Source organism: Ambystoma mexicanum, chromosome 6q (assembly GCF_040938575.1).
Source record: "Ambystoma mexicanum isolate Mex_15411 chromosome 6q, UKY_AmexF1_1, whole genome shotgun sequence".
Taxonomy (NCBI): domain Eukaryota; kingdom Metazoa; phylum Chordata; class Amphibia; order Caudata; family Ambystomatidae; genus Ambystoma; species Ambystoma mexicanum.
In genome coordinates this window covers 31,243,028-31,267,190 of record NC_090937.1, presented here as the reverse complement: position 1 = coordinate 31,267,190, position 24,163 = coordinate 31,243,028, and the positions used below count along the sequence as shown (strand labels likewise).

At 44.6% G+C, this 24,163-nt stretch overlaps 1 protein-coding gene across 5 annotated transcripts in view; it reads left to right on the top strand.

Moving 5' to 3' along the window:
• WDFY3 (WD repeat and FYVE domain containing 3) overlaps positions 1-24,163 on the top strand; it is a 2,538,776-nt gene that overhangs the window by 1,123,477 nt on the left and 1,391,136 nt on the right. For all 5 annotated transcript variants that reach the window (XM_069630405.1, XM_069630406.1, XM_069630403.1 and 2 more), the window contains one exon: positions 12,557-12,747. In XM_069630405.1, coding sequence (XP_069486506.1) covers positions 12,557-12,747 — 191 coding nt within the window. The remainder of the gene's footprint in view (positions 1-12,556; positions 12,748-24,163) is intronic.

Below are 24,163 nucleotides of genomic sequence, written 5' to 3'. Positions count from 1 at the left end.
TTGCACCATGTTATAGACCAGACCGCCGGAAGCTCCCAAGAATTGGCGATAGTCTCACTAGATGCAGTCAAGGCGTTTGACTCTGTTAAATGGCCCTCGTTACTGGCGGGCCTAAAGAAGTTTGGGATAGGACCGGTGTATCTGCAATGGGTGAAATTATTGTACAGTGCGCCGATTGCCAGAGTCCGGACAGGGTCAGTAATATCTGAAAGGTGGACGCTAGGCAGGGGAACTAGACAGGGCTGTCCTTGGTCCCCAATGCTGTTTATTCTAGCATTAGAGCCCCTGGCGATATACCTCAGATATCAATATGGGGAGGTGGGCATTACAACGAAGGGCGGACAGCACTTGATATCATTGTATGCTGATGACATGCTGTTGTATCTAAGTTACCCTGAAGAAAACTTACAATATATACTAGAGATACTGCATCAATATGCACTAATATTGGGTATAACGGTAAACCCACGGAAGTCCATGATATTCCCATTAGGAAGATATACAGGAATGCCTCAAGATAGGTTACCGGTGTTACAGATTGAATGGGCGGTAGACACCTTCAGAGACCTGGGGATAAATGTGTATCAAAAGGTGGGGGATGAACACAGGAATAATTCAGAGAAGCAGTAAAAGGGATTCAACGCAGTATGACATTCTAGACCAGGTTACCCCTAACCATGATGGGGAGAACGGCATGGTTTAAAATGATTTTATTGCCCAGGCTGCTACACAACTTTGGAAATGTCCAGTACCTGATACCTAAACGCTTTTTTAATAAACTCCACAACATTTGTAGAGGGTTCATTTGGCATAATACTAGAAACTGGGTAGCCCTATGAAAATTGCAAAATCCACAAGATCGGGCGGGTATTAAACTACCCATTTTTGAGGTGTATTACCTAGCGGGACAATTACAATATGTAGCTAGATGGCTCTGCGAAGACACCACTTCGGAGTCCAGACTTTTGAGGGCGGAATGTGCACTGTATTTCTTAAAGGAATGGATGTGGGTAACTGAGCAACCAAAAAGTAGGAGAGCGGCGCTACTGACCCTGGGTAGGGAGATCTGGCATAGGACCTGTGTAATGCTGGGAAGCCGGACACCGTACTCGCCGCAGGTCCCTTTTGGTGACATTAAAAGGGATAGACTATCAATTGAGACGAGTTCTAAGGGAACACTGGGAGCTGGTAGGGGTGACAACAGTGGGAGATGTGTGGCAAGGAGAGGGCAGAATAGAGTTTGTCAGCTTAAGCGAGGGCACAGGCCTACACGAAGGGCAATATATCACGTATGTAAGGTTGATGGCAATACTAAAAAAGACGTAGTCAGAAGTAGAACTGACCCAGCAGCCAGACAAAGCCATAGAATTGTTCCAAACGGTGTTAGACGGGGGTCATGAGGTCACTAGAATTTACGAAATACTGATGTCTAAAGTGGGAAAGGAGGTGGCTCAGACGAGGCGGGACTGGGAAGAGGAAAGCAGAGAAACAATAAGCAATGGGTTATGGGAAAGGGCACAGGGGTACCACAAAAAAGTGTTGAGGAATGCCCGTTTACAACAGATTTAATTGTATATTACTGATAGAGCATATATGACCCCCAAAGAGAATTGCTAACTTCACAAATGCGGCTACACAACGTTGCTCGAAATGTGGGGTATAAAATGCCAGGATTGTACACATGTTCTGGGCGTGTCCCGAAATTGTGAAATATTGGAGGGAAATAGCAGACCCGACTGGCTTCTAAGGAGATTGAACTAGTGTTAAACTCCTTGTGGGCATGCATGGTAGGGGGCTTCCCTAGACCGCGCAAACTCAACCATGTGTGCAAACTCAAAGACCTGGGCTATATTTTAGCAAAAAGGATAGCCATTGGATGGAAAGCTCAAGCAAGACCCAATGTAGATACCTGGTGGTGGGACCTTCTGCATTGGGCCGAGGCGGAAACGGTGGTCTGGAGGGAGGCAGCATGTAGAGGGGGCGAGGAGGAAACAGAATCATTTATGGCATGGCAGCATCTGATTGCATCTATAGCGGGCATGGGACCCGAAGAATTGGACACGGATAGCTCCCTGGATTATGGAGAACAACAGACAGTTGTGGAATAGTGGACCGTTTTGGCCTTTTTATAGTGACTTTAAAGAGGGGGAGGGGAAGAAAAAGAGGGGTGTTGGGGTTTGAGTAATTTATGCACCATGTTAAGGTGCATGGTTTGTTTGTGTTGAAACTAATAAAATGTTTAAAAATATATATATATATTTAGCAGGGGAACTCTGAGAGGAGGGCCAAACACAATCAAGCTAAGCATGGAGAGTGGTCAAGGCTTAGTCTCAGGAGAAAGTGAGTGGGGTCAGGGCTCCACAATGAGTGCACACATTGAAGCACACAATAATGCAATTTACACGGGTAATTTCAAAAATACAATATTTATTATAGGCCTAAAACACACACTAAGAAATGAAATAAACAAGTTTTTAGGAATGTATACAGTAACTTAGACAACTAAAAGAAGAAAAGTAGTGATGGACTTATAAAGTTATGGAATATTTCTTGTGAACTTGTCATTCTACTGCAATACCTACGATGTATGGGGCCTTGTGCCCAAAAGTCACAAAGCTTCTTAGGAGAGGAGACTAATGTAGGAAGAGTTCTTGCAGTGGTGAAATGTTCCAGAAGATGATATACCACATTACAGGTCAGTAAATGATATTCCTATTGTTTAGATACAAGCTTTTAGATCCTATGATTCAAAAGCGATGGAATGGAATAACCAAATTTGAACCTAAGGTTTATTCTAAGGAGAACAGGGTGAGGTGAATGCGTTAGTTACTTAGCCCTCCGATTCAGATTTTCCCAAGTGACTACATGGGTCGTCTAGGAGGTCGCATGAGGGAGGTTTTCCCACTGTTTGTTCTGGTGCAGCATGTTTATGGGTTGCAGTGTGAGGATTTCTCTGGTCGGCTGCTTGTGCACGATTCACCAATGCAGGACTCTTCTGGATCACTCAAAGGACAAAAGGAAGCAGCTGCCACTGATCGTCGCAGCACAGCGATGATGGCAGGTGTCTCTCCAGTCACGGTTGAAGAAGACCTTCCAGAGCAGGATTTGTTGAAGCCGGAAAGCTCAAACTTCGTAGGAAGGGGACTTGTGGCACGCACTGGACGACCACTGAAGTTCTGGTGACGAACGTGGAATGGCAACAATTCTACCAAGTTAGCCCACTGGAATGCTGGTCAGTCCACTGGGTGGCCCAGGGTCACTTCTGAAGACCTAGGACTGCAGGATCCTTGAGAATGTTTAGAGACTGGTTGGTCCCACCAGTCGAAGGGTTGAAGCACTGCTCAGGACCTGCACAGATCAGGTAGTCCAGCATGGCTTCACCGGGCCAAACGCATAATGGGGATACCGGGCCTCTTCAGGTGTTGCCCATGGATCTTCAGTTGGCTGCTCTTCTACACAAGGTACTTGGCACCACACTGCTCTGAAGAAATGAATTCAGTAGTTTTCTTTTTATCCTAAATCCTGGCTGGAAGCAAGTTCAAGCCCACCAATCATAAGGATATGTGCCATTCAAACTGCCGGTAGTGGTCCAATCGGCGCAACTGTGGGTTTCACTCATGCCGCACACCTAGAACTTCAGGTGCCCAAGATGAGGAGTGAGACCAGCCAGTCCCACCCACATCCTGGGCCCACACACTCCACTCCAAGTGAACGCAGCAGCTTTCCTGACAAATGCATGACTTTATATGGGATTTCCTGACCTGAGAAGGCCAAACAACAATATGGCCAAAGGACAAGCAAAACATCTCGTGGCATGACCATTTTAGGGTACCAGCCATGTTTAGTAGTCGGGTGTGGTAAACACGAATGCGCACACTCAAAACAATGCAAACATGTTAATCTGAGGGCAGCACGTACCTTTTTGTCTTTAGGCACATATAAAGGTAACCAAAAATCCCAGGTGTAAAAGACGAGGGTGATACAAAAGTATCCCCACTGCACTTCATTGTCAGATGCTTGTGGATTGCCAAAACAATTACCTAAAAGGTAGAAGGACAGTACTGATCGTCTGAAGGACTGATCATTTTCCCCATAATAAAATTAGCGCAAGGCCAAGGGAGTGAAGCTGAAGGCTCCATTCACATCCCTATAAAAAGTTTGGCCGGGTTCAAAAACAAAAGCAATACATTTAGGGATCCATAGAATATGGAGGGACAGTTGCCTAAAGAGAAATCTTTCCCAACAGGAATGGTAATTACTGCATGGTTAATTATTTTTTTAAAACCTGGGAACTAATGATAGTCCCTGTCTAGTGTACTCTACATTTCTACCTTCATTCGAAATACACTTTTTATTTTGCTATGTGTCCCCTTACTACGGAAAGGTGCTCTGTACTTTTTGAGCTTCCATATTTAACTTTTAGTTGCTCTGGTCTAGTGCTCTCAGTTGTTAACCTTTATCCGCAATTTTGAAGGTTTTGATTAATGTCAACTTTCAATACTGCTTGGATTTTATTGAGCATCCTTTACCAAGACATTCCAAGTAATCTTTTTCAAAAGTTTAAGCCTGGGGTCTGTCTTCCACGTGCTAGTGAATAATTGTTTTCTCTGATTTGCAAGGACGTTAACCAGGCCTTTTAGCCTGTTCCAGAATGGTTGCCATAGTTGACCTTTGTGTGCAGAAATTGTGCCAAAATGTTGAGCCTCTCTAGTGAGAAAGAAAATGCCAGATACGATTTCCTATAGCATGGTGTCGGCTCGGGAAGATTTCCACATCACATTTTACCGATACAAGAGGAGAACTATCCATTTCAATGTCAGTCTGCTTCCACACACAAGAATTGGCCAGCACTGAAATGTTGGGCAATTCTGCTCTGTACAAAATGAACTAATACCAACTAAGACAATTGTTTCTGCCTTTTAGAGTATAATAAGCACTGCTGTGCAGCATAGTGAGCAAGGGCTGTGTTGCCCTTTTTGAATGTGTCTTCCCTAGCCGCAATCGGATAACATTGAGAACATATCCCTTTGTGTCCTTCCATTCCACTTCCTTTTGGTCATCTAACCTGGGTAGTACAATGGGAAAGATAAGAACAAAAATTGAATTTACCAGTAGCCTGCCCACCCATTCCTTTCTTTGTGTTATCAGTTAAAGCTTGGGTTGAACCCTTCCATTGACACTAAGCAATCCAAAAAAAAAACCAGTGTATTTTTCGGGAAAGTGTTAGTACCTTCAGGTGGGAAAGGGTCTAAGAAGACCCACCCGGTACCAGGAGACTTATTTACACGAGTCAAAATAACGATGGTACCGGGAAACCCTCTATTGCCTCGGGAAGCCGAACAGGCAAGGGTACATGTAAAGAGACCCCCACCTCCGGGGTTGATTCGGTCCACTCCGATTCCCCTGTACCGGATAACGCCAGACCGTCTTCCGCATGTAAAACTTCTGGTACTTGGGTAGCAAAAGAAAAAGATTTGCCCTCTTCTACGGCAGTTGAGCTTTGAAGCTCCTCAGTACCGAGGAAATCTCGTAAGTCCTCTCACAAGAGGCATAAGCACTCTCATTCGAGATCTAGTCCTGTACCACATTCTCCAAAAAAGCACAAACTGAAGAAATCTCCCGTGGCTTCTGTCTCAGGCTCGGTACCGGAGAGTCAGAAGGAAAATTCTACTCGAATTTCTAACTCTGAAGACTTTGATGCGTCCACATTTTTTTACGGTTCCACCAGAACAATTATTCAGCACTCCTGTGAGAGTTCAGTCACCTCACATTTTACCACAATTTTCTCCTCAGTTTGAGGACAATTTGGGTCAACCTACTCGGGTACCAGCACACCCTGGACCACAGCTGGTTCTAACTAGTATCCAGGTGCCTAGGCCCATGGTTATTAATATCTCTAATCCTAACCAACTGCCTAACATGGCTGACTCTTCAACTCCTCCTGTGAGACTAGAAGACCCTCAACCTAGCCCTTCCCAAATGGCAAACGAAATCACCAATACTTTGCTGGAAACCATGCTTTCTGAGCCCTTCCTGGAAGTTCTGGCTCAACGCATTAAAGACAAAATGTCACCTGTTTTACCTCAGGGATCGGTACCCATCAACCCTATTCCTGAGCCAATCACAGTATCTGTGGACAACGAGAATTCTGCTCCTCCACCCAAGAAACAGAACATTTCCAAGGACTCTGACTCAGATGACGACCCTACGGAATCACCTTCTAAGGTGTTTCATGATATTGTGACTAAAGCCATGTAGGCACTAGAAATCCTCCCTAAGGCTAAGCCTGAAATGGCTGGTGTTTTTGGGAAACTGCCATCTCAGCAGTCAAAGGTTCCACTTCCAATGGAATTGTCGGTTTTAGAACAAGCTTTAGCTTGTTGGGGAAAGCCTCATTCCGATCCACACATCTCCAAGGCCCTAGATAACAAATACCAAGGTGCCTAAGGATAAATCCTTCATATTCGTGGGCAATCTTCCGGCTCAATCTGTGGTAGTTTCAGCTGCCCTTGGCAGGAACGGTAAAGGCCCTTTTCCAGCTTCTGTTCTGGATAAAAATGCAAAAGCATGTGAGACTCAAGGTAAGAAGTCTTATACTAACTCTACATTACAAGTTAGGTAGCTTAACTTTGCTACAGTTTGGCAGGATTTAACATCCTTAATTGGGAAAATCTTGAACATTTTGCCGACATGCTCCCTCAGGCGGCCGCGGACAAATTTTCCTTTGGGATTTCAGAGAGTAGAGAAGCTGCAAACCAGCAACTTCAAGTGGTCAAAGACCTCATTGACAACAGCAAGAGCAGTCACCAGTGCAGTCTGCATTCGTAGGCACGCATATTTGTCAGCCTCTTTCCTTTACCAAGATATCCAAGGGAAGGTGCTCGACCTTCCATTTGATGGAAAAACACTGTTCGATCCCTCCACAGATGAGGTCCTCAAGAAATGTAAGGCCAGTGTCACGACAGCTAAACCCCTTGGCTCAATTTCGGTGAAACGGCCATATCACCAAAACTTTAAATCTTTTAAACCACGTCCTCAAGGAAAAAGTGGTTCTGCCACTTCTGCTAAGTCTTATTACTCTTCTAAAAAGAGAAGATATAAACACAAGTCAAATTGGTTCCTTCCACTTCCTCAAATTCTGCTCAAGAGCAAAAGAAGTCTATTTGACTTCCTTCCAGGCATGCACATACCTTCCGCTGCTCCTATTATCAAGGAGCATACATCCCCGGTAGCAGGCAGGCTTTCCAACTTCCTTCCCTTTTGGAAAACCATTACTCAAGAGGAGTGGGTTCTGAATATTATTACCGCCTTGCCCTTCGGCTATTGCACCATCCACTCGTCCAAAGCTCCAAAAATCATCCCGGGAGCTTCTAGAGGAGATCCAAAAACTCCTTCTCTTTGGAGCAATAGAGTAGGATCCTCAAGAGGAAATAGGTTAGAGATTTTACTCTCGTTAATGACCTTTCAGACCTATACCAATTTCAATCGTTCGAAACCTTCCACATGATGACCATTCCTCATCTGTAGATCGACAGGATGCCTATTTTCACATCCCCATCTACAAAGATCCCGGTCAGTTCCTGATGATTCACAATAGGAAGGTGTCATTACCTGTTCACATGTTTTCCCTTCGGGCTAAATTCTGCCCCTAGTGTTTTCACAAAGGTTCAGGGGTCAGTGGCAGCCTATCTTTGGTTAAGGACAGTCCATCTTACCTAGACTGCTGGCTTCTCCTGGTCCAGTCTCCAGAGGAATTGCTTCAGAAGATGCAATTAACATGCCATACTCTGGGAAGGAATGAGCTGGGATTTTGTCACATTTATGGAAAACCCTAGGTTGAACAAAGGATCCAATTCCTAGGAGCAGTCATATACGCTACTCTACACAGAGCCTTTCCACCCCAGGAAAGGGTGGAAGCTATTCACCAAACCATTGTGAAGTTCAATTACCACCAGGCTCTGTCAGCTTGGTGGTTTCAAAGGCTATTGGGGCCTAGGGCCTCCTGCATGAACCTAGTTCCCTTTGCAAGGTTCCATATGAGAACGGTCCAGTGCATCTTGCCCGCAACTGGAACTAGCTCTTTGATTACTAGGAAAATCAAATTCAAGTTCCAACACAAGTTCAGGACTCACTACTCTGGTGGAACTCCCCAGAGAACCTGTAAATCGGTTTTCCCTTCCAACTTCCCCCTCACCAAATAGTCATAACAACAGACTCGACTCTTCAGAGTACAGTTGGGGAGCCCATTGTTTAGTCTAATAGCTCACAGTGTTTGGTCCTCTAAGGAAAAGAACAACCACATAAATGTCCTGGCAGTAAGAGCCATATTTTTCCCTCTGAAATCATTTCTTCCCTCACTTCAAGGAAATGTGGTGAGAATTCTAGCGGACAATACCTCTGCAATGTTTTTATCAACAAGCAGGGGGGGGTACTTTTTCCCTTCCGATGTGTCTCCTAACAGAACATTTGGTATTGGGCCATTCAGAATCGCATCTTATTGTTGGCGTCCCATCTGGAGGGGAAAGGGCGTCCTAGCAGACAAACTAAGCAGATTACAGTCTGCTCTGCACGAATGGGAGCTGAAACAGTCAGTAGCAAACATGATATTTCAGAAGTGGGGCCATCCATTAGTAGACCTCTTTGCCAACCAGCACAACTCTCTATGTCCTCAGTTTGCATCAAGGCAAGGTCAGGGCCTTCAATACCTGGGAGATGCTCTACATCTGGATTGGTGGAACCTACCTCTCCCATAAATACACAAAATATTACTCAAATTCAAAATGTCCCAGAATCTGACTATGATTCTAATAGCCCTGTTCTGGCCTCGCCAGATCTGGTTTCCAGACCTTCTGGAATTAGCAGGATCTTTCCAATTAATCTTCCATCATCGAGAGATCTTTTGACTCAACAGAAAGGGCAGGTCCTTCACCCCTCCCCTCAATTGCTGAACTTGAAAGGTTGGTTCCTGAAAAACTAGCCTTTTCCCACTTACATTTGTCAGACCAAAATAGAACCATCATGTAAACTTGTAGAAAAGCTTCTACTAAAACAATATCGTAGCACATGGTTATGGTTCTGTCACTGGGCCTTGGACCAAGACCTTACCCTCTAAAGGCGTCTATTGATGTCATGTCATGTCCTTCATGTCTTATCTAGTTTTGACTGGTGTTAAAGTAGACACGTGCAAACACTACTCATCAGCTATTGGTGCTTACCTGAATAGCGAACATAAGTCCTTCTCTCTTTCCAACAAAGCTTGCATCTGCCTATTCGTGAACCTACACCTCAGCGGGATCGCAAAATAGTCTTATCAACCCTAATGCAAAAAGCATTGGAGACTATGGCCTCGTGTGAATTTGAATTTCTAACTTGGAAAACTGCAGGCTAGAAGGAGTGGAGAGCTCCAGACTCTCTCTTTAAAGGAACCATATGAAGTGTTCCATAAGGACAAAGTTGTCCTAAGTACAGCCCCCTCCTTCCTACCTAAGGTGGTTTCCGAGTTTCATTTTAACCAGGAGATGTGTCTTCCCGTTTTTCTTCCTAAACATTACATTACCTAGATGTTGTAAGAACTTAAAAATGTTATCTAGAAAGGACCAAACCGTTTACAAAAGTAGATCAGCTCTTCGTTACTTACAGGGGCCCCTCTCCTAACAATAAGGCAGCTAAAGCTTCCATCGCTAGATGGGTTGTCTCCTGTATCTCCAAGGCTTACAAAATGAAAGGGCCTGCGACTCTGCTTTCAAGATCATTCCACTAGAGCCAAGGCAGCATCTCTGTAGCCTTTACCAGGCATATTCCCATTGTAGACATCTTAAAGCGGCTACCTGGGCTACCCTTCTTGCCTTTTGCAAGCACTATGCTATGGATACATCTTCTAGAAATTATGCATAATTCGGCCAAGAGGTGCACTGCAACTTGTTTCCCGGAGTTTTGTACATGCTATCTCCTCCACTCTTAATTATTCTAAGGCTTTTTAGTCTGGTCCCAACCTGTTGGGAAGGAGGGAGAGCCAGGACTAAAGAGAAATTAACAGTTTCCTTAATGGTGATTCAGGTTCTCTCAGTCCAGGCTCTCCCTCCTTCACAACACCCACCAAGCCATCCGCTACAGCACGCATATACTTAAAGTCTCCTGCCATCTACGGAACCACTGGAAATGGGTGTGGAATGTTGGTGACAAGGGGGTTAGGTGTGGCCCCGGCAAGCGGAGGGCACTCGCGTGACGTAGGCACCACCCCTTCAAAGTTCTAAAAGTGACAGCTATCTTTTGCAGACCGCTTTTCCAGCCCGCCTGCAGATGCAGGCCTTCCCAACCAGTTATTTTTTATATTTTAATTAAAGGCCTAATAAATAACAGTGTTTTTGATATACTAGTGTCTACATTTTTATTATTAAGTGTTGCTGTTTGTGGACCCATTGTGACCCTAGACCACCCTCACACTTTTCTTGAGACTAATTCTCGACTGCTCGCTCACCTACCTTGTTTGGGTTGTGGATAACTTCTCAGTGTCTTCCCTGTTTACCATAAATAGGGTGGCTTCCCAAAATCCTCCCACCCGGTCTGATTTTGGAAATCAATTTTGACACTTGGTCTGGTCGAGGAAGGCCCAGGGATCGCAGTTGCAGCGGTCATTTTCGGACATAGGATTTAGTTCCTGTCAGTTGTGGTGCTTAGGAATCTGTTTCAGACACCTTTCAGTCAAACAACCAAATGAAGAAAAGATGAAGATACAGGCAACCTCCGGGCACCTTTAGGAGGCGAAGAAGACAGATTTCAACAGGCGTCGGCATGGTCGGGCAGCAACAGGAGATCTTCCAGGGACGAAGCAAAGAGCAGGTCCTGCACTGCTTCTGTTGCTGCAAGAAGTCTGAAAATACAGGAGAAGATATCTTGTTGTACAAGTTGAAGATCCTCCAAGTTCCAACGATGCATTTGGAATGACAACGTCTGTAACAAGTTATTGCAGGAGAGAGAGCTGGTGAGTCCACTGGTTGGTCCAGGAACACTTTCTTGCGCAGGGTTTGAAGCACAGACACGGGTCTTCTTGAAATCAGGCAGGGGAGCAGGGCTTCAAACGAACGTCACTGGAGTTGGTGCTAGTCAGCTGCAGTGGTCGTCCTCTGATCTTCAACAGGCTGCTCTTCATAAATGACTAGGATACAACGTTGATCTGAAGAATGGCTACAGGAGTCCTCTTTTTATACAAGATCTAGACTGGAAGCTCACCCAGGACCACCAATGGGTAAGGATCTGTATCATTGAAACAGGCAGTGGCTATCCAATCACGACAACTGCCCAGCAACAGACATTCAGGCACCTGGATCTGTACTGTGACCAAACAGTCCCAGCTCTCATATCCTGGTTGACACACAAACCACTCCATTTCCCCCATGAAAGCAGCAGCTGGAAAGGGCATTCCATATGACATTTCCTTACCTGAGAAGGCTGAAGCGGGCTAAAGATCAATATGGCCAAAGGACAAGCAAAAACCTTGTGGCATGCCATCTTAGGGTGCTAGCCACCTTTAGTAGCCCTTTGTGGTAAATGCAAAAGTGCACAAATAAGATGTATTAAACACAGTAGAAAGATATCCACTGCCATCATCTCATCCTAGGCACATTGTAAAAGTAAACATTTGGCCATTTTAGAAACCGTTATAAAGATACAAAGGGCCTCATTATAAGTTTGCCGTTCCGGGAACTACGTTACTGGTAAGCTTGCCGGTACTGTAGTTCCCGGACCGGCAAACGACAAGTTCTGCTCGCGGGTGCCATTACGGCCGCCAGGTCTGAACTGGCGGCCGTAACGGTACCTGTGAGCAGAGCATGTTGGATGCACCGGCACCATTCTCAATGGTGCCGGTGCATCCGACTTCCCCATTGGAGCATTCCATTACAGCACCCGCAAATGGGCAAATACCAGGAACCTTGAAAAATTAAATCGCCCAGTCTAGTGTGTGACTAGAAGAGAGGGAAGGACTGAATCTTATTTACTGACTGATTGATTGCAGATTCGAGCCAGGTAATGGCATCTCATCCTAAAATACTGCAACCAAAAATGTTTTTTTTAGGAGACGTCTGTTGTCAATATTTGTAAAAGCTGCTGAAAGATCAAGACCAATAATAACTGTAGGGATGTTAGCTGCTAGTTCCTCCAGAACCCATTCCCTGATACCCCGTTTTCTATCTGTGGTTCTCGGTATATGAGTGCTTGTACGATCCTGCTAAGTAGACACTGGTATATACCTTGTATGCCACCTCCAAGGTCTGCATTACTGAGCGAACAGCATTCCCTGGACCCCAGTCTCATGAACGCCCTCCTCTAGGCTAAGCCATGGGATAACCTCACATGCTCATATTCACCAGCCATCAAAATGCGCAAACATTAATTCCTGATATATTGCCAATGGATAGTGACTCTGAATAGAGTAAAAGGATACCTCTGTTAAATGATGCTTTGTTTTTTTCTCTACCTGTTGGAATTTAAATGCTGTATTTTTTCCAGGGTTTCATTCTGGGATTTTGTGTTTTTTCTTTTTCTTTTTTGCATTCAGGAGTGCGAACCTTTGTCCCAAAGCCTGTTGCAACCACACTGCAGTACATAGGTGGGGCAGCTGCTATTTTAGGGCTTGTAGCCATGGCATCAGATGTTGAGGGCCTGTATGCTGCGGTTAAGGCCTTGGTGTGTGTGGTTAAGAGTAACCCACTAGCCAGCAAAGAAATGGAGCGAATCAAAGGTTATCAGGTGAGTTAAAAAGCTTATTTTCCACTTTAATACACTTTTTTAATGATGTCTGCAGAAGTACATTGTGAAAGATATTTGCAAGAGTGATTCATTTTATAGGATGTAATAACAATACTGTTTTTCCAAACTAAATGATCTGACTTTGTCATTTCCTTAGATTTGTAATACAATTGTAATCCAATGCCCCATGCACCCTTAGGCACCACCCAGAGAATACCAGTCATGCTTGCTCTAACCTAACGTTTTACCTTTCCTATTGCAATGAAATACACAATGGGAAAATCATCCTTAAAACTACCTTGAGTTCAGAAGTTTGCAGTGTGACTCCACATCAGACTAAAGCATCCAGAGCACACATCCACGGCCACTGTGGCTCCCAGAGAAGCACCAGATAAACGTTTAAGTTACTATATCTAACTCACAAAGTCCTTCATGGTTTTTTTGTTACGCTGTTGTTTCTGAACTGCATGCTAACCAGTTTCCTAAGTTCGGCTTCCTAAAATGGGCTGGCCAGTAGACCTTAAAGATACAAATATTTGATTAATCATTCCTTGCATTTTAACACGTATTACTCTATAATTATTTCTCACTCCGCAGAGAAACCTTTGGCAGTTCTAGAGTGTGTGCAGAGGATGCACATTTTCTGGTTACTTACACCACCTATTCTGCTTTCAACACTCCTTCTCAATGAGATGGCAGTCCCCCCAAAATGTTTGAACACATACTGCTTCCATCAGGGTGACGCTATACTCTGCCTTTTAGACTTGAAGGTAGTTGGTTACCTAAAATCATTGGCTGTGGCTGTCTCGAGGTCTCATATGTTCATGTCCCTGGTTCCATTCCTAGAACATATATTACAAAAACAAGGAGTAAGATGATGCCATTTATCTACTCACACCCCTTCGCCTCCCATATTTCTCTGGTAGATTTCCCGGCACTGCATGTCTTGAAAACATAGACTGCGTGCAGGAGGCTGATGATTTTTTGACTTGGCTTAATCTACAAAATCATTTTTTGAAATTCACAGGGTCAATTTGTGATTTTGAGACCCATTTCCTGGACATTACCATCTTTCATTACAATGGATTCTTACAAGTCAAGCCTTACAGTAAGACTACTGACAAGAATTCCTTATTGCATTTCAATAGTCACCATGCTAAGCACTTGAAAACCAATTTACCTTTTGGACAATTTCTAAGGTTGAAACGTAATAGTAGTAGGAAAGAGGATTTCAGTAAGAGTGCGGATGTACTGACCCAAAAATTGTTAGCCAAAGGCTATCCATCTAAAGTCATCAGAACAGCCTCTAAAAGAGCATATAACAACAACCGGGAAGCTCTTCTAGAGAAAAATACCAAAACAAAGAGAGAGGTTGGTACTGTGTTTTTGAATACTTTTTCCAATTTATCCTACAAAATTAAAAGCATTGTTACGAAAACTTGGAAGAAGGTTTATCGAGGTAAAGATATTTTGCCACCGTTGGTGGCCTTAAAAAAAAAGTCAGAATTTACGAAATGTATTGATTAGGAATGATGTCACGGAAATCAATGCACCTCCGATCAGACAAACTAGACTGTGGGGCCTGCCGGAAGTTAAAGGACATTTTCCATGTGGCAAATGCAGTATGTGTGCTCAGACTAAAGAGATAAGATCTTTACAGATTTTTTCCAATGTCAAATGGATATTCAATGAAATGACCAATTGTAATACATCAAATGTTGTGTATCTAATTACGTGCCCTTGTGGCCTACATTATGTGGGCAAGACTAATAGGCAATGTAAAGTCAGAATGGTGTAACACCGGAGCTGCATTAAAAATCAAGTAATTGCAGCTCCCTTAGTGAAACACTTCATTGATATGAAACATGGCTGTAATGATTTCACCTGGCTTATATTGAAAAAGTACTTGGCCGTAACAAAGTGGAGATAGATAAAAGACTTGTGAACTTGGAACAGAAAATTATTTTCAAATTGCAAAGTAATGTTTTGGGGCTGAATGAAAGTATTGATTGGCATCTGGTGAGCCAAGCATGAAAAAGGAAACTATTATATGTACAGATTTGAATCTGTGTTTGTACACATTTAATGTTATAACTTTTGCAGCAATTTGAAATACTGTGTTCTGATATATGTTGTTAACATAGTGTTATTTGTTACCAATTGTAGTTTGCTACTTCTGTGAATTTTAGCAAACGATTTGATGTTCAGGTAGCTATTTCACTGTGGTTCTTGATGGTGTCGAAGTACTGTTCATTATATGCTTTGGTGTATCCAGAATGTTTTTTGTCAACTATTGCATTCTGTATGCTGTTTACACTTTTGATCGAATTAGTGTACTATTCTCCTCAACACTGATCCGTTCCATGATGGCCACTCCCCTTTGTTAATCCTTTCACAACTTCTGGACTATTTTAGTCCTTTTTCAGTGTTTATTAACGTGGAGGGAGTCAGTTTGTTTCTTGTAATAGTGCCGCGCTCGTTAATAGCCCCGCGTTCACTTGCGGGAAGTTTGCGAATTACTTGTGTTGCTCTGGGGCTCCCAGCTAAATGCTGCGTGTGGGAGTATTGTACACCATATCAAAGGTAAACGTTCGGTTGTTATGAGGGCATTTGTACCATTACATTGCATGTTGTTTCTTTAAAATGCACTAATGTTTTTTTTTTGTCCCCACGTTACCGAGTGCACTGGGCTTCATTGCATTTCGAACAGTATGTTACCCTTTTGCGATCAATGAAAGGATTGGCATTTCAATGGTATTGTTTACATTCTTCAATACACTAACACACGGGCTCGCACTGCATGTCATGCTACTTACCATCGGTTGGGACGAGATAAAGTAGTCCAGACACCACCTTTCCTGTGCACACAGATGTAACGTATGGTTGTGTCTTCCATTCTTTTAAATCATACACAATGACACCCTCTATGTTTTGTTAATGTATGCAGGAAAAAGATGGCTATTCTGAGTTGTGGAGACACCATAGGTGGTTGTTTTTGTTATTCCAGATTGGTGCTGTGAATTGATATAGAATTGGCTTACAATCTGGTCCGGCTGGCGGCATTAGGGAGTACTGATTTGTGTTCCCTGCCCATCTATGGACATCTCTACTCGTGTGGAGGTAAAAATCTTTTTTATCAGGAAAATGCCAGAGCCCTAGCTTTCGCAGTGATTATTGGCTGCCTTAGAGTTTTTAGAGTATTTGGTTATTGAAAATTGGTTTGTCCTTTACAGGTGTTGCTATATCTTGGCGGATTGTGACGCCATGTGAAGTTGTGTTGTTTCTCATTGACGAGAGATTAACATACTGGTCAATTACAGACGTGTTTTGGAGATTCACCATTCCAAGGTAAATTAAAAAGGGCTGGTTACCCGTGTGAGGCGGGTTCTATGGTTAGAGCCTATTTCACTTCTACATTTGTGTAGCTTCCCTCTTTTCCTCTTTGGTACTCATTAGTGTCCTCTGGTTTTCCTTTTCAGGCTCCGCTGGGCCTGGCACTACCACTCTTCACGGTGTTGAGGATAATAGTGGATGTTTTAAGCTGTCCCCTGAAGAATGTTTGCCCGGAAGGGGCTTTGAAGAACAGAAACATGTTGGGATTATATGTTTTTTAATGGCACATTTAGGTTTTGTTGTATTTTTATGTGATATCGTTTGTGTCTTGGGTATGTGTAAAATGTGAGGTTTAAGTTTTAGATACTTTGGTTTTAGTGTTAGTTATCACACTGTGTTAGGTGCGGGTAGTGTTTTATGTTCTATTTGAAGAATTTTGAATAAACAAAATATTGTTTGAAAGTCAAAATACTGCACGCAGTCTATGTTTTCAAGACATGCAGTGCCGGGAAATCTACCAGAGAAATATGGGAGGCGAAGGGGTGTGAGTAGATAAATGGCATCATCTTACTCCTTGTTTTTGTAATATATATTGATGTTCCCATTAGTGGAGTAGGATATGTATACTTAAATGGGAATTGGTTGTGTACCTATTTGAATGTCCATTCCTAGAACTGCATCAACTCCTGGGAGAACAGTGCTCTTTTAACGTTCATAAGGCTAGGTGAAAGATGGAAGTGTTGTGGCACAATCACTCCCCTCCACATTTGTTTAGCCACGCTGCTTTATATTCAAGATCTACAAACTTAAACCTCCAGGTGATTTGCATAACACTGATTGCCCATAGCATGTTCATGAAATTGTGAGGCATCATAGGAGTCATAGTCCCAAACATCTGGACAGCCACAGTTTGCAGACTGCGTCTTTATAGGAGGGCTTATGAATAAAGAAAATTACATACCATTTTTATCTATTCCAATGCTGGAGGAATGGACTGTCTGAAAGTTCCTACGATAAACACAGGAGAAGCAGGCAGTATGGTGAGTGAAAACACCCCAGCCCAGGATTTGAAATACTAGAACCCAGCCCAAAAGAGGCTTTTATACCTTATAGTCTTAAGCCTAGTAATGCTGCAGTACAGTGTAGGTCCTCCCATTGATTATCTTTACATAATATTACAGTGCTCCGTTGCTAGGAGGAATCTTCCATGTTTATGGTGTGGGGTTACCCGAAACCACACAAGCAATATAAGCTTGGGGCATCATTGTTAGGAATAATATCCCAGCCATGCACTTAGGGTATCTGGGTACATTCCCAAGGTAGGCAATCATTTCAAGGCCAACTTGTACAAGGAGAGTAGGGTAGACCAGATACAGAATAACTATGACATATTGGCCCTGATACACAGAAGCATTGTATAATGGTGCAATCCCTTTGGAAAACCATCTGTGAATCAGGCCCACAGTCTCACTCAGTCCCGAAGCCTGAAGGGAAAACTGCAGCCCAATCTGGCATACCAGGGTAGTATTGCCAGAACTTTGAGCTACCTGGAGGCAGAGTGATGTAGCTTCTAAGCTAGAGTATTCACCGCGTGAGTTCATTTCATGCTGCGCTTATCAACCGCATCCCCATTTCCGACATGCATCTTGGGGAGAGAAAGTGCCAAGCCCTGGGTTTCTTTATGTGCGGGCCCTGTGGATTCCGTGAGTTTCTCGTCAAGTCTTTTGCAGAAATAATGTTTTACACTGGGACTAAGCCAGACAGATCCCATATGACGGAGGTGGTCCCTGTGGGAGACCTGCTAGACCAGCATTTGATCCGAAGACCAGAACAAGGAACAAAACAAACTACATTATGCCACTATCTTCCTGGCTGTAGTTCAAATAGGGAGCATGGTGCTATATCCCTGTGTCTGTGAATTAGATGCAAGACATGGCTAGATGTCACAACCTTGTGGCTCTGAATTGAGCGTAGAAGTGTCTAGGCACTACATTTCTCAGAATAGGGAACCTGAAGGGACCAGTATTCCCTTTAGCGATGCAGACATATTTTTGCATAGACCATTGTAAGAAAGGAGCATCCTGTTTAGCGGTAGACTACAATCCCTTGGTTCCACATGTGGTTTCTATATCGCCTTACCCTTTGTCCATGAAGAAAGTTGAGGTACCCTGGAGAAAGTACTTTTCGGGGAGTGTGGTACGACTTCTGTCTGCACAGGAAGTTTAATCATATTTTATAGAGACGCTGACACTGTATAGTTTGACCCATGCTTTCTGCTTTTTGCTTAGATTGTTTCCGGAGATGAGCTTCATTTCAGATAAATGCTAAAACAAAATGTATTCTGGTCTGCTGAAAAGGTCAGTCAGGACTTTGGAGTCCTATTTGGTACGGGTGGTACTTTGGGGTAACTTAGGACCTGTATTGGTCAAACCAGGATTCTGAATTGTGGGAAGTTGTGGAAGAGGCACAGGTTTCGGATTTGTTGAAAGGGATACTTTTCTAATGCGTCACTGTCCCCAACATTAATGATAGAGACAAATGTTAAAGATAGGCACACGGTCTTATAGATGGAACTTTTCTTGGGACTGCTATAGTGACATTCCAAAGGCAAACCATGTGGTGTTACTCTCACAATTGAGTCTCTTTTGCAAATTCCAACCTTTTACAGTCTACGCTCAGGTCGATCCTTCCGATTGACAAAGCAGCAGTTCTGATACAGCTGAAGATCTTCAAGCAAAGAGGACAGCTGTGAGCCACTGGTGAAGCAGTGTTGTAGTGAAGAACAATAAAGACTACCCCTGCTATCTGCGCAGGGAGTATTAATTCTATTAAAGACTAGGAGGCGAGCATTAAGCATTATGCTTCAACTTCTTTATTTACTACTCCGCAGCAGTTTCAACAAACTAATAACCAAACACTGAAAATGTCTCAAGTGACTTTTCTTCCTTTAGAACTAAAATCCCCGAAGTCTCTGTAGTCCATCTCACTCCATGCTCAGCTATGGCCACTTCCTGTCCCTGAGCTCCTCCTCTATTTTACTCGCTCTGAACTGTCACTTTAACTCCACACTATGTCCTGCCAACAGAGCGAAGACTTAAAACCACTCCAAACCGACTGTCGATCTCTCTCGACTCCAATCGACTGTAGTTGCTAGTCCCACATCTCAGTTGCTCTTCTGCTCTTCCCCTACGGATGATAGAAAGCAGAAAGGGTGGCGTCCATGTATTAACACTATTATACTCAGCATTATTGTCCACAATACCAAAATGCGTTAACATACACAATACATAATTGGGCGGGAATGTAATGCTTGCCTCCTAGTCTTTAATAGAATTAATACTCCCTGTGCAGATAGCAGGGGTAATCTTTATTCTATGGCAAGACTGGAGGCGAGCATTATGCTTGTTCAAAGCTTCCCAGTACAGTGGCTGCTAAACTTTCTGCTGGCTTAAAGTAAAACTCCTTAAAAGTACGATCATTAGCCCAGTCTGCTGCTAACATAATGTCTCTGAAGGACACTCCTGTTGTAAATGCTTTAGATGCCATCGCCCCCCGTACAGACAGCACTCCGTACTTCTTCAAATCAATGTTTGCTGCTTGCATAATTTCCTTAACCCATCTAGCAATGGTGGCCGTAGCTACCCCTTGAAAAGGCTTCCTACGGGCTACGAGCAATTGCGTGGTATTCGCTGCCCTATGCTCTACTGTCCTGTTTTCATACTCTTTGATACAGTCCGCTACACCCCACTTGGATCTATTTGGGAAATATGGATAATGTACCGAGGAGATCCCCGTCTTAGTTCTCTTTAGTATCGAGAAAGTGACCCCTTCTGGGTCAAAGGACCTTCTATTTATCTCTAACGCCCGTACATCTGATACACATTTACAGGAAACTAGACATAGGAGCATTGCTAGTTTACCCGACAGTTGCTTAAGGGACAGATATCTGTTTGCAGGCCAACTCTCTAGGAGCTGAAGGACCGCTGACACGTCCCATACTGTATGATAACGAGGCTCTGGGGGAACTTTAAATTTGGCGCCTCGAATTAGTCTCACTACTGCTGGATGTTCTCCAGCTGGTACGCCTTCAATCGGCAGATGTCCTGTTGAGATCGCTGATTTGTATACACCTATTGTGCGGAACGCTTTTCCGTCTTGCAGTAGCTGTGCTAGAAAGTTCAAGATCATCACTACAGGTTCTGAAATGGGATGAACACCTCTCCTCTTGCACCAGCTAATCCACTTGGCCCAAGCCACGTCGTAGCTCCTTCTAGTGGATGGAGCCCAGGATTCTGCGATAAGCCTTGCAGCCTGCGGCGAAATGCCTGGCAATGCCCAATGTCTCCTGATATCCTGCACGCAATCAGCGGTAGTGTCCCTCTCACTCTGAGGATGAAATGACCCAACTGGGTCCGTGAGCAGTTGCTCTCCTCCTGGCAGTACTCTCGGCAGGTCTACCGCTAGTGCCATTAGCATTGGAAACCATACCTGAGACTTCCACAACGGTGCTATTAATAGCAGCTCTGCTTTCTCCCTCCGACATTTCGCTAGAACTCTGCTCAGCATCATGAATGGGGGAAAGGAGTAGTGCGGGCCACCGCTCCATTCTTGTAGGAATGCATCCGTCCCTCGAGCACCTGGGTCCAGCCTCCAGCTGAGTAATCGGCTGTCTGCACGTTCAGCCGGGATTCAGAGAGGTCTCTGTGAAGCTGACCCCACTTCTGATTCATCCTCTGAAATACTGTCGGATCCAGCTTCAAATCGCTGGAGTCCGTGAGGTAGCGTGAGTTCCAGTCCGCTACTACGTTCATTGCTCTGGGTAGGTATTCCGCCGTCACTGACGTTTTTGACTGAAGGCAAAAGTGCCAAAAGTCCTTCGCTAGTTCTGCTAGCAGCTTGGACTTGGTGCCGTCCAGGTGGTTTACGTATCGGACTGCTGAGATGTTGTCCATCTTTAACAGTACTCGGGATTTCATCTTCCCCTTCGTGAAGGCTTTGATCGTGAAGGACCCTGCCGACAGCTCTAGGCAGTTTGTGAAGCCGAAGCTCTTCTTCGCTCCACTTCCCTCCTGTCTGCAGGTCCCCGCATCGAGCTCCCCAGCCAAATTGGCTGGCATCAGACTCTATGATCAGGTCTGGCCGGTCTCCGAAAATGGCTCGCCCATTCCAGGCGTCCATATTCTTCAACCACCATTCCAGTTCGATCACGGATTCTTGATCCAAAGGTACAAATTGATGATACCTCAAGCCCTGTTGCAAGCGTCTTATCTTTAATGTCTGCAGCGCCCGATAGTGTAAGGGCCCGGGAAATATGGCTTGAATGGAGGCTGCTAGTAGCCCTACTATTCTTGCTAGCGTCCTGAGCGACACCATTTGCTTCTGGAGACATCCTCTTATCTCTCTCTTGATGTCTATCATCTTCCGTGCTCCAGTGTGGCTTTCTTGGTGTCTAGGATAAATCCCAGGAAGTCTAGTCTCTGTGCTGGTGTGGTGTCTGACTTCTCCACATTTACTAGAAATCCTAGAGACAGTAATAGGTCCTGTACCCATTTTGTCTGGTATACCAGTGCCTCTCGGTCAGCAGCAGGAAGTCGTCTAGGTATATAATCAACCTTATGCCCTTCTCTCGTATTGCTGCGGCCACAAGCTTCATCAGCTTGGTAAAAGCCCAGGGAGCCGATGCAAGCCCGAAGGGCATGGTCTTGAATTGCCAGAACTGCCCTCTCCAGTGAAAAGCTAGGAAGATCCTGAATTCCTCTAACACTAGGACCGTCAGGTAGGCATCCTTCAGGTCCAGTCTCGTCAGCCAATCTTCTTCTCTGAGGGAGTCTCGGAGCTGATAGATGCCCTCCATCTTGAAATGGCGGTAAACTACCCAGCCGTTCAGTTCCTTCAGGTTTATTACTGGCCGTAATTTCTCTTTCCTGTGAACTAGGAACATGTTGCTCACGAAACTGGGCATCATCGAGCATCTCTCTATGGCGTTCTTCTGGACGTGCTGAAGTAGTTCCTGATCTAGAAGGCTCTGCGCGCGCTAGTTGCTAGTGGTGTGGACTGCGCTCTTCAATGGGCGTCTCTATAAATTCTAGATGCAGACCTAGTACAGTTTGCAATACCCAAGCATCGCTGGAAAGCGCGCACCTGTTTCTCAGAACATACCAGTTCTCCCCCCTACTGGAGGGTAATGTGCCACTCTCACCTTGTGTGAATCCTTGACCTCGGCCTGTTCCTCTCCCTCTGCGTCCCCTCAGGAAGCGTCCCCTGGTGGGGAAGAAGGAATCCTGCTGCCTGTTCTCCCAGTATTGGGCTCCGGGATTCAGGGGTCTTCTCCCTCGTTGGTTTCGACCAGCCGCGCGACCTCTGTAGTGACCGGTCCCGATAAAAACTAAGTTAGGGAAGATTTTTCTAATCGAAGCTTGAGCCTTTTCCAGGGAAGTATAGGTACTGACGAAACGGTCCATTTCTTTCCCAAATGTCTCTCCGAATAGGAGCCCTTGCGCTGCCTCTCCTGCTTCGTATGATGCGAGGCCACTGAGCTTGGGATCGATCGAACCGCGGGAGCACTGGAGACCCAAAGTGATAGCCACGGCAGGCAGAAACACAACGCGGTTGTGTTTCAAAAACGCTGCGGTTTTGGAGCCTGAGAAACTTAGAAAGAACAACCACACCATTTTTGAAATTTATGTTTGCAGTAGCCCAGAGGGCTCCAAGCGGAAGCTACCGCAAACATAAATACAACGTTTTAAAAGCTGCAGTTTTATTTCTACGTTTTCCGGGCTCCTCCAGCCCGGAAAACCTAGAAAAAATAGCACTTACCAAGATGCAGCTGCAGCTTTCCTGCCTGTAGTCTCTGGTCCCCGTTCACCCAGTGGTAGCTTTTGTTTACTGCAGGTGGCTGGCTTTTGCTTCATTAGTGCCGCAAAGGCAAGCACAGGCGGCATCCATTTCACAAAATGGATGCCCTCTAGTGCTTGCAATTTTAAAGTTTGAGCTTCATTTGCTCGAAACTTTCCATAGGGACTTAAATATATATATTTTAGATGTACAAGTTACTTCTTACCTTGTAACGTTCTTTCGATGGGATGTTCCTCTGACGTATTCCTTATCTTTGATAGATCATCTCCCAGCTTGCTGGCCTCGGAATTTGTTTTTCAGTAGAGGGCGCTGCGCGTCGACGTCCCTCGAGCCGATGTCCCTCGACGGCCTCTGTATCGACGCCGACGTCATCACGCTTATAAATAGACTTGCGCAGCGTCCGTTGCTCAGTTCCATTTTGACGTTAACAGTTGTTTTACATGAATTGGTTATTGACCTTGAAGGAGCGTAAGCTGCAACCACAAGGGAAGTATTACCGCGGGGATGGATGGGAGGGGCGATAAGGAATACGTTGGAGGAACATCCCATCGAAAGAACGTTACAAGGTAAGAAGTAACTTGTTCTTCGAAGGGATTGTGTCCTCCGACGTATTCCTTATCTTTGATAGACTCCCATAGCAGTGGTGTGTAATTGGAGGTGGGAGTAAAACGCCATGTTTCCTTTCAGGATTGAACCGAATGTAATACGGCTTTGCCAAACCTAGTCTCATGACTAGAGGAGGAATCCAGGTTGTAAAATCTTGTGAAAGTATGTGCGGACGACCATGTGGCAGCCGCACATATGTCTCAAACCGGAACCCTTCTTTGGAGGGCTGAGGAGGCTGCAATACCCCTGGTTGAATGAGCCCTAAGATTTTGAGGAGGCTCTTTCCCTGCTAGTTTGTAACATTGCAGGATGGCCAAAATAATCCATCTGGAAATGGTTTGTTTTGTTATCGGTAGTCCTAATTTGTGTCCTGAGTAACCTACGAGCAGTTGGTCTGCTTGCCTAATCCTAGCAAGTCTGCTGATGTAAAAGCTTAAAGCCCGCTTTGGGTCCAGCCTATTAAGCCTTTCTTCCTCTTTCCCCGGATGGGGAGGCGGAAAGGTAATTTTCTGAGTGATGTGGAATTCAGAAACCACCTTTGGGAGGAAATTAGGCTTCACCTGTAGGACAACTTTGTCTTTATGAAAAATTGTATGATGGGATTTACAAGATAGAGCTTGTA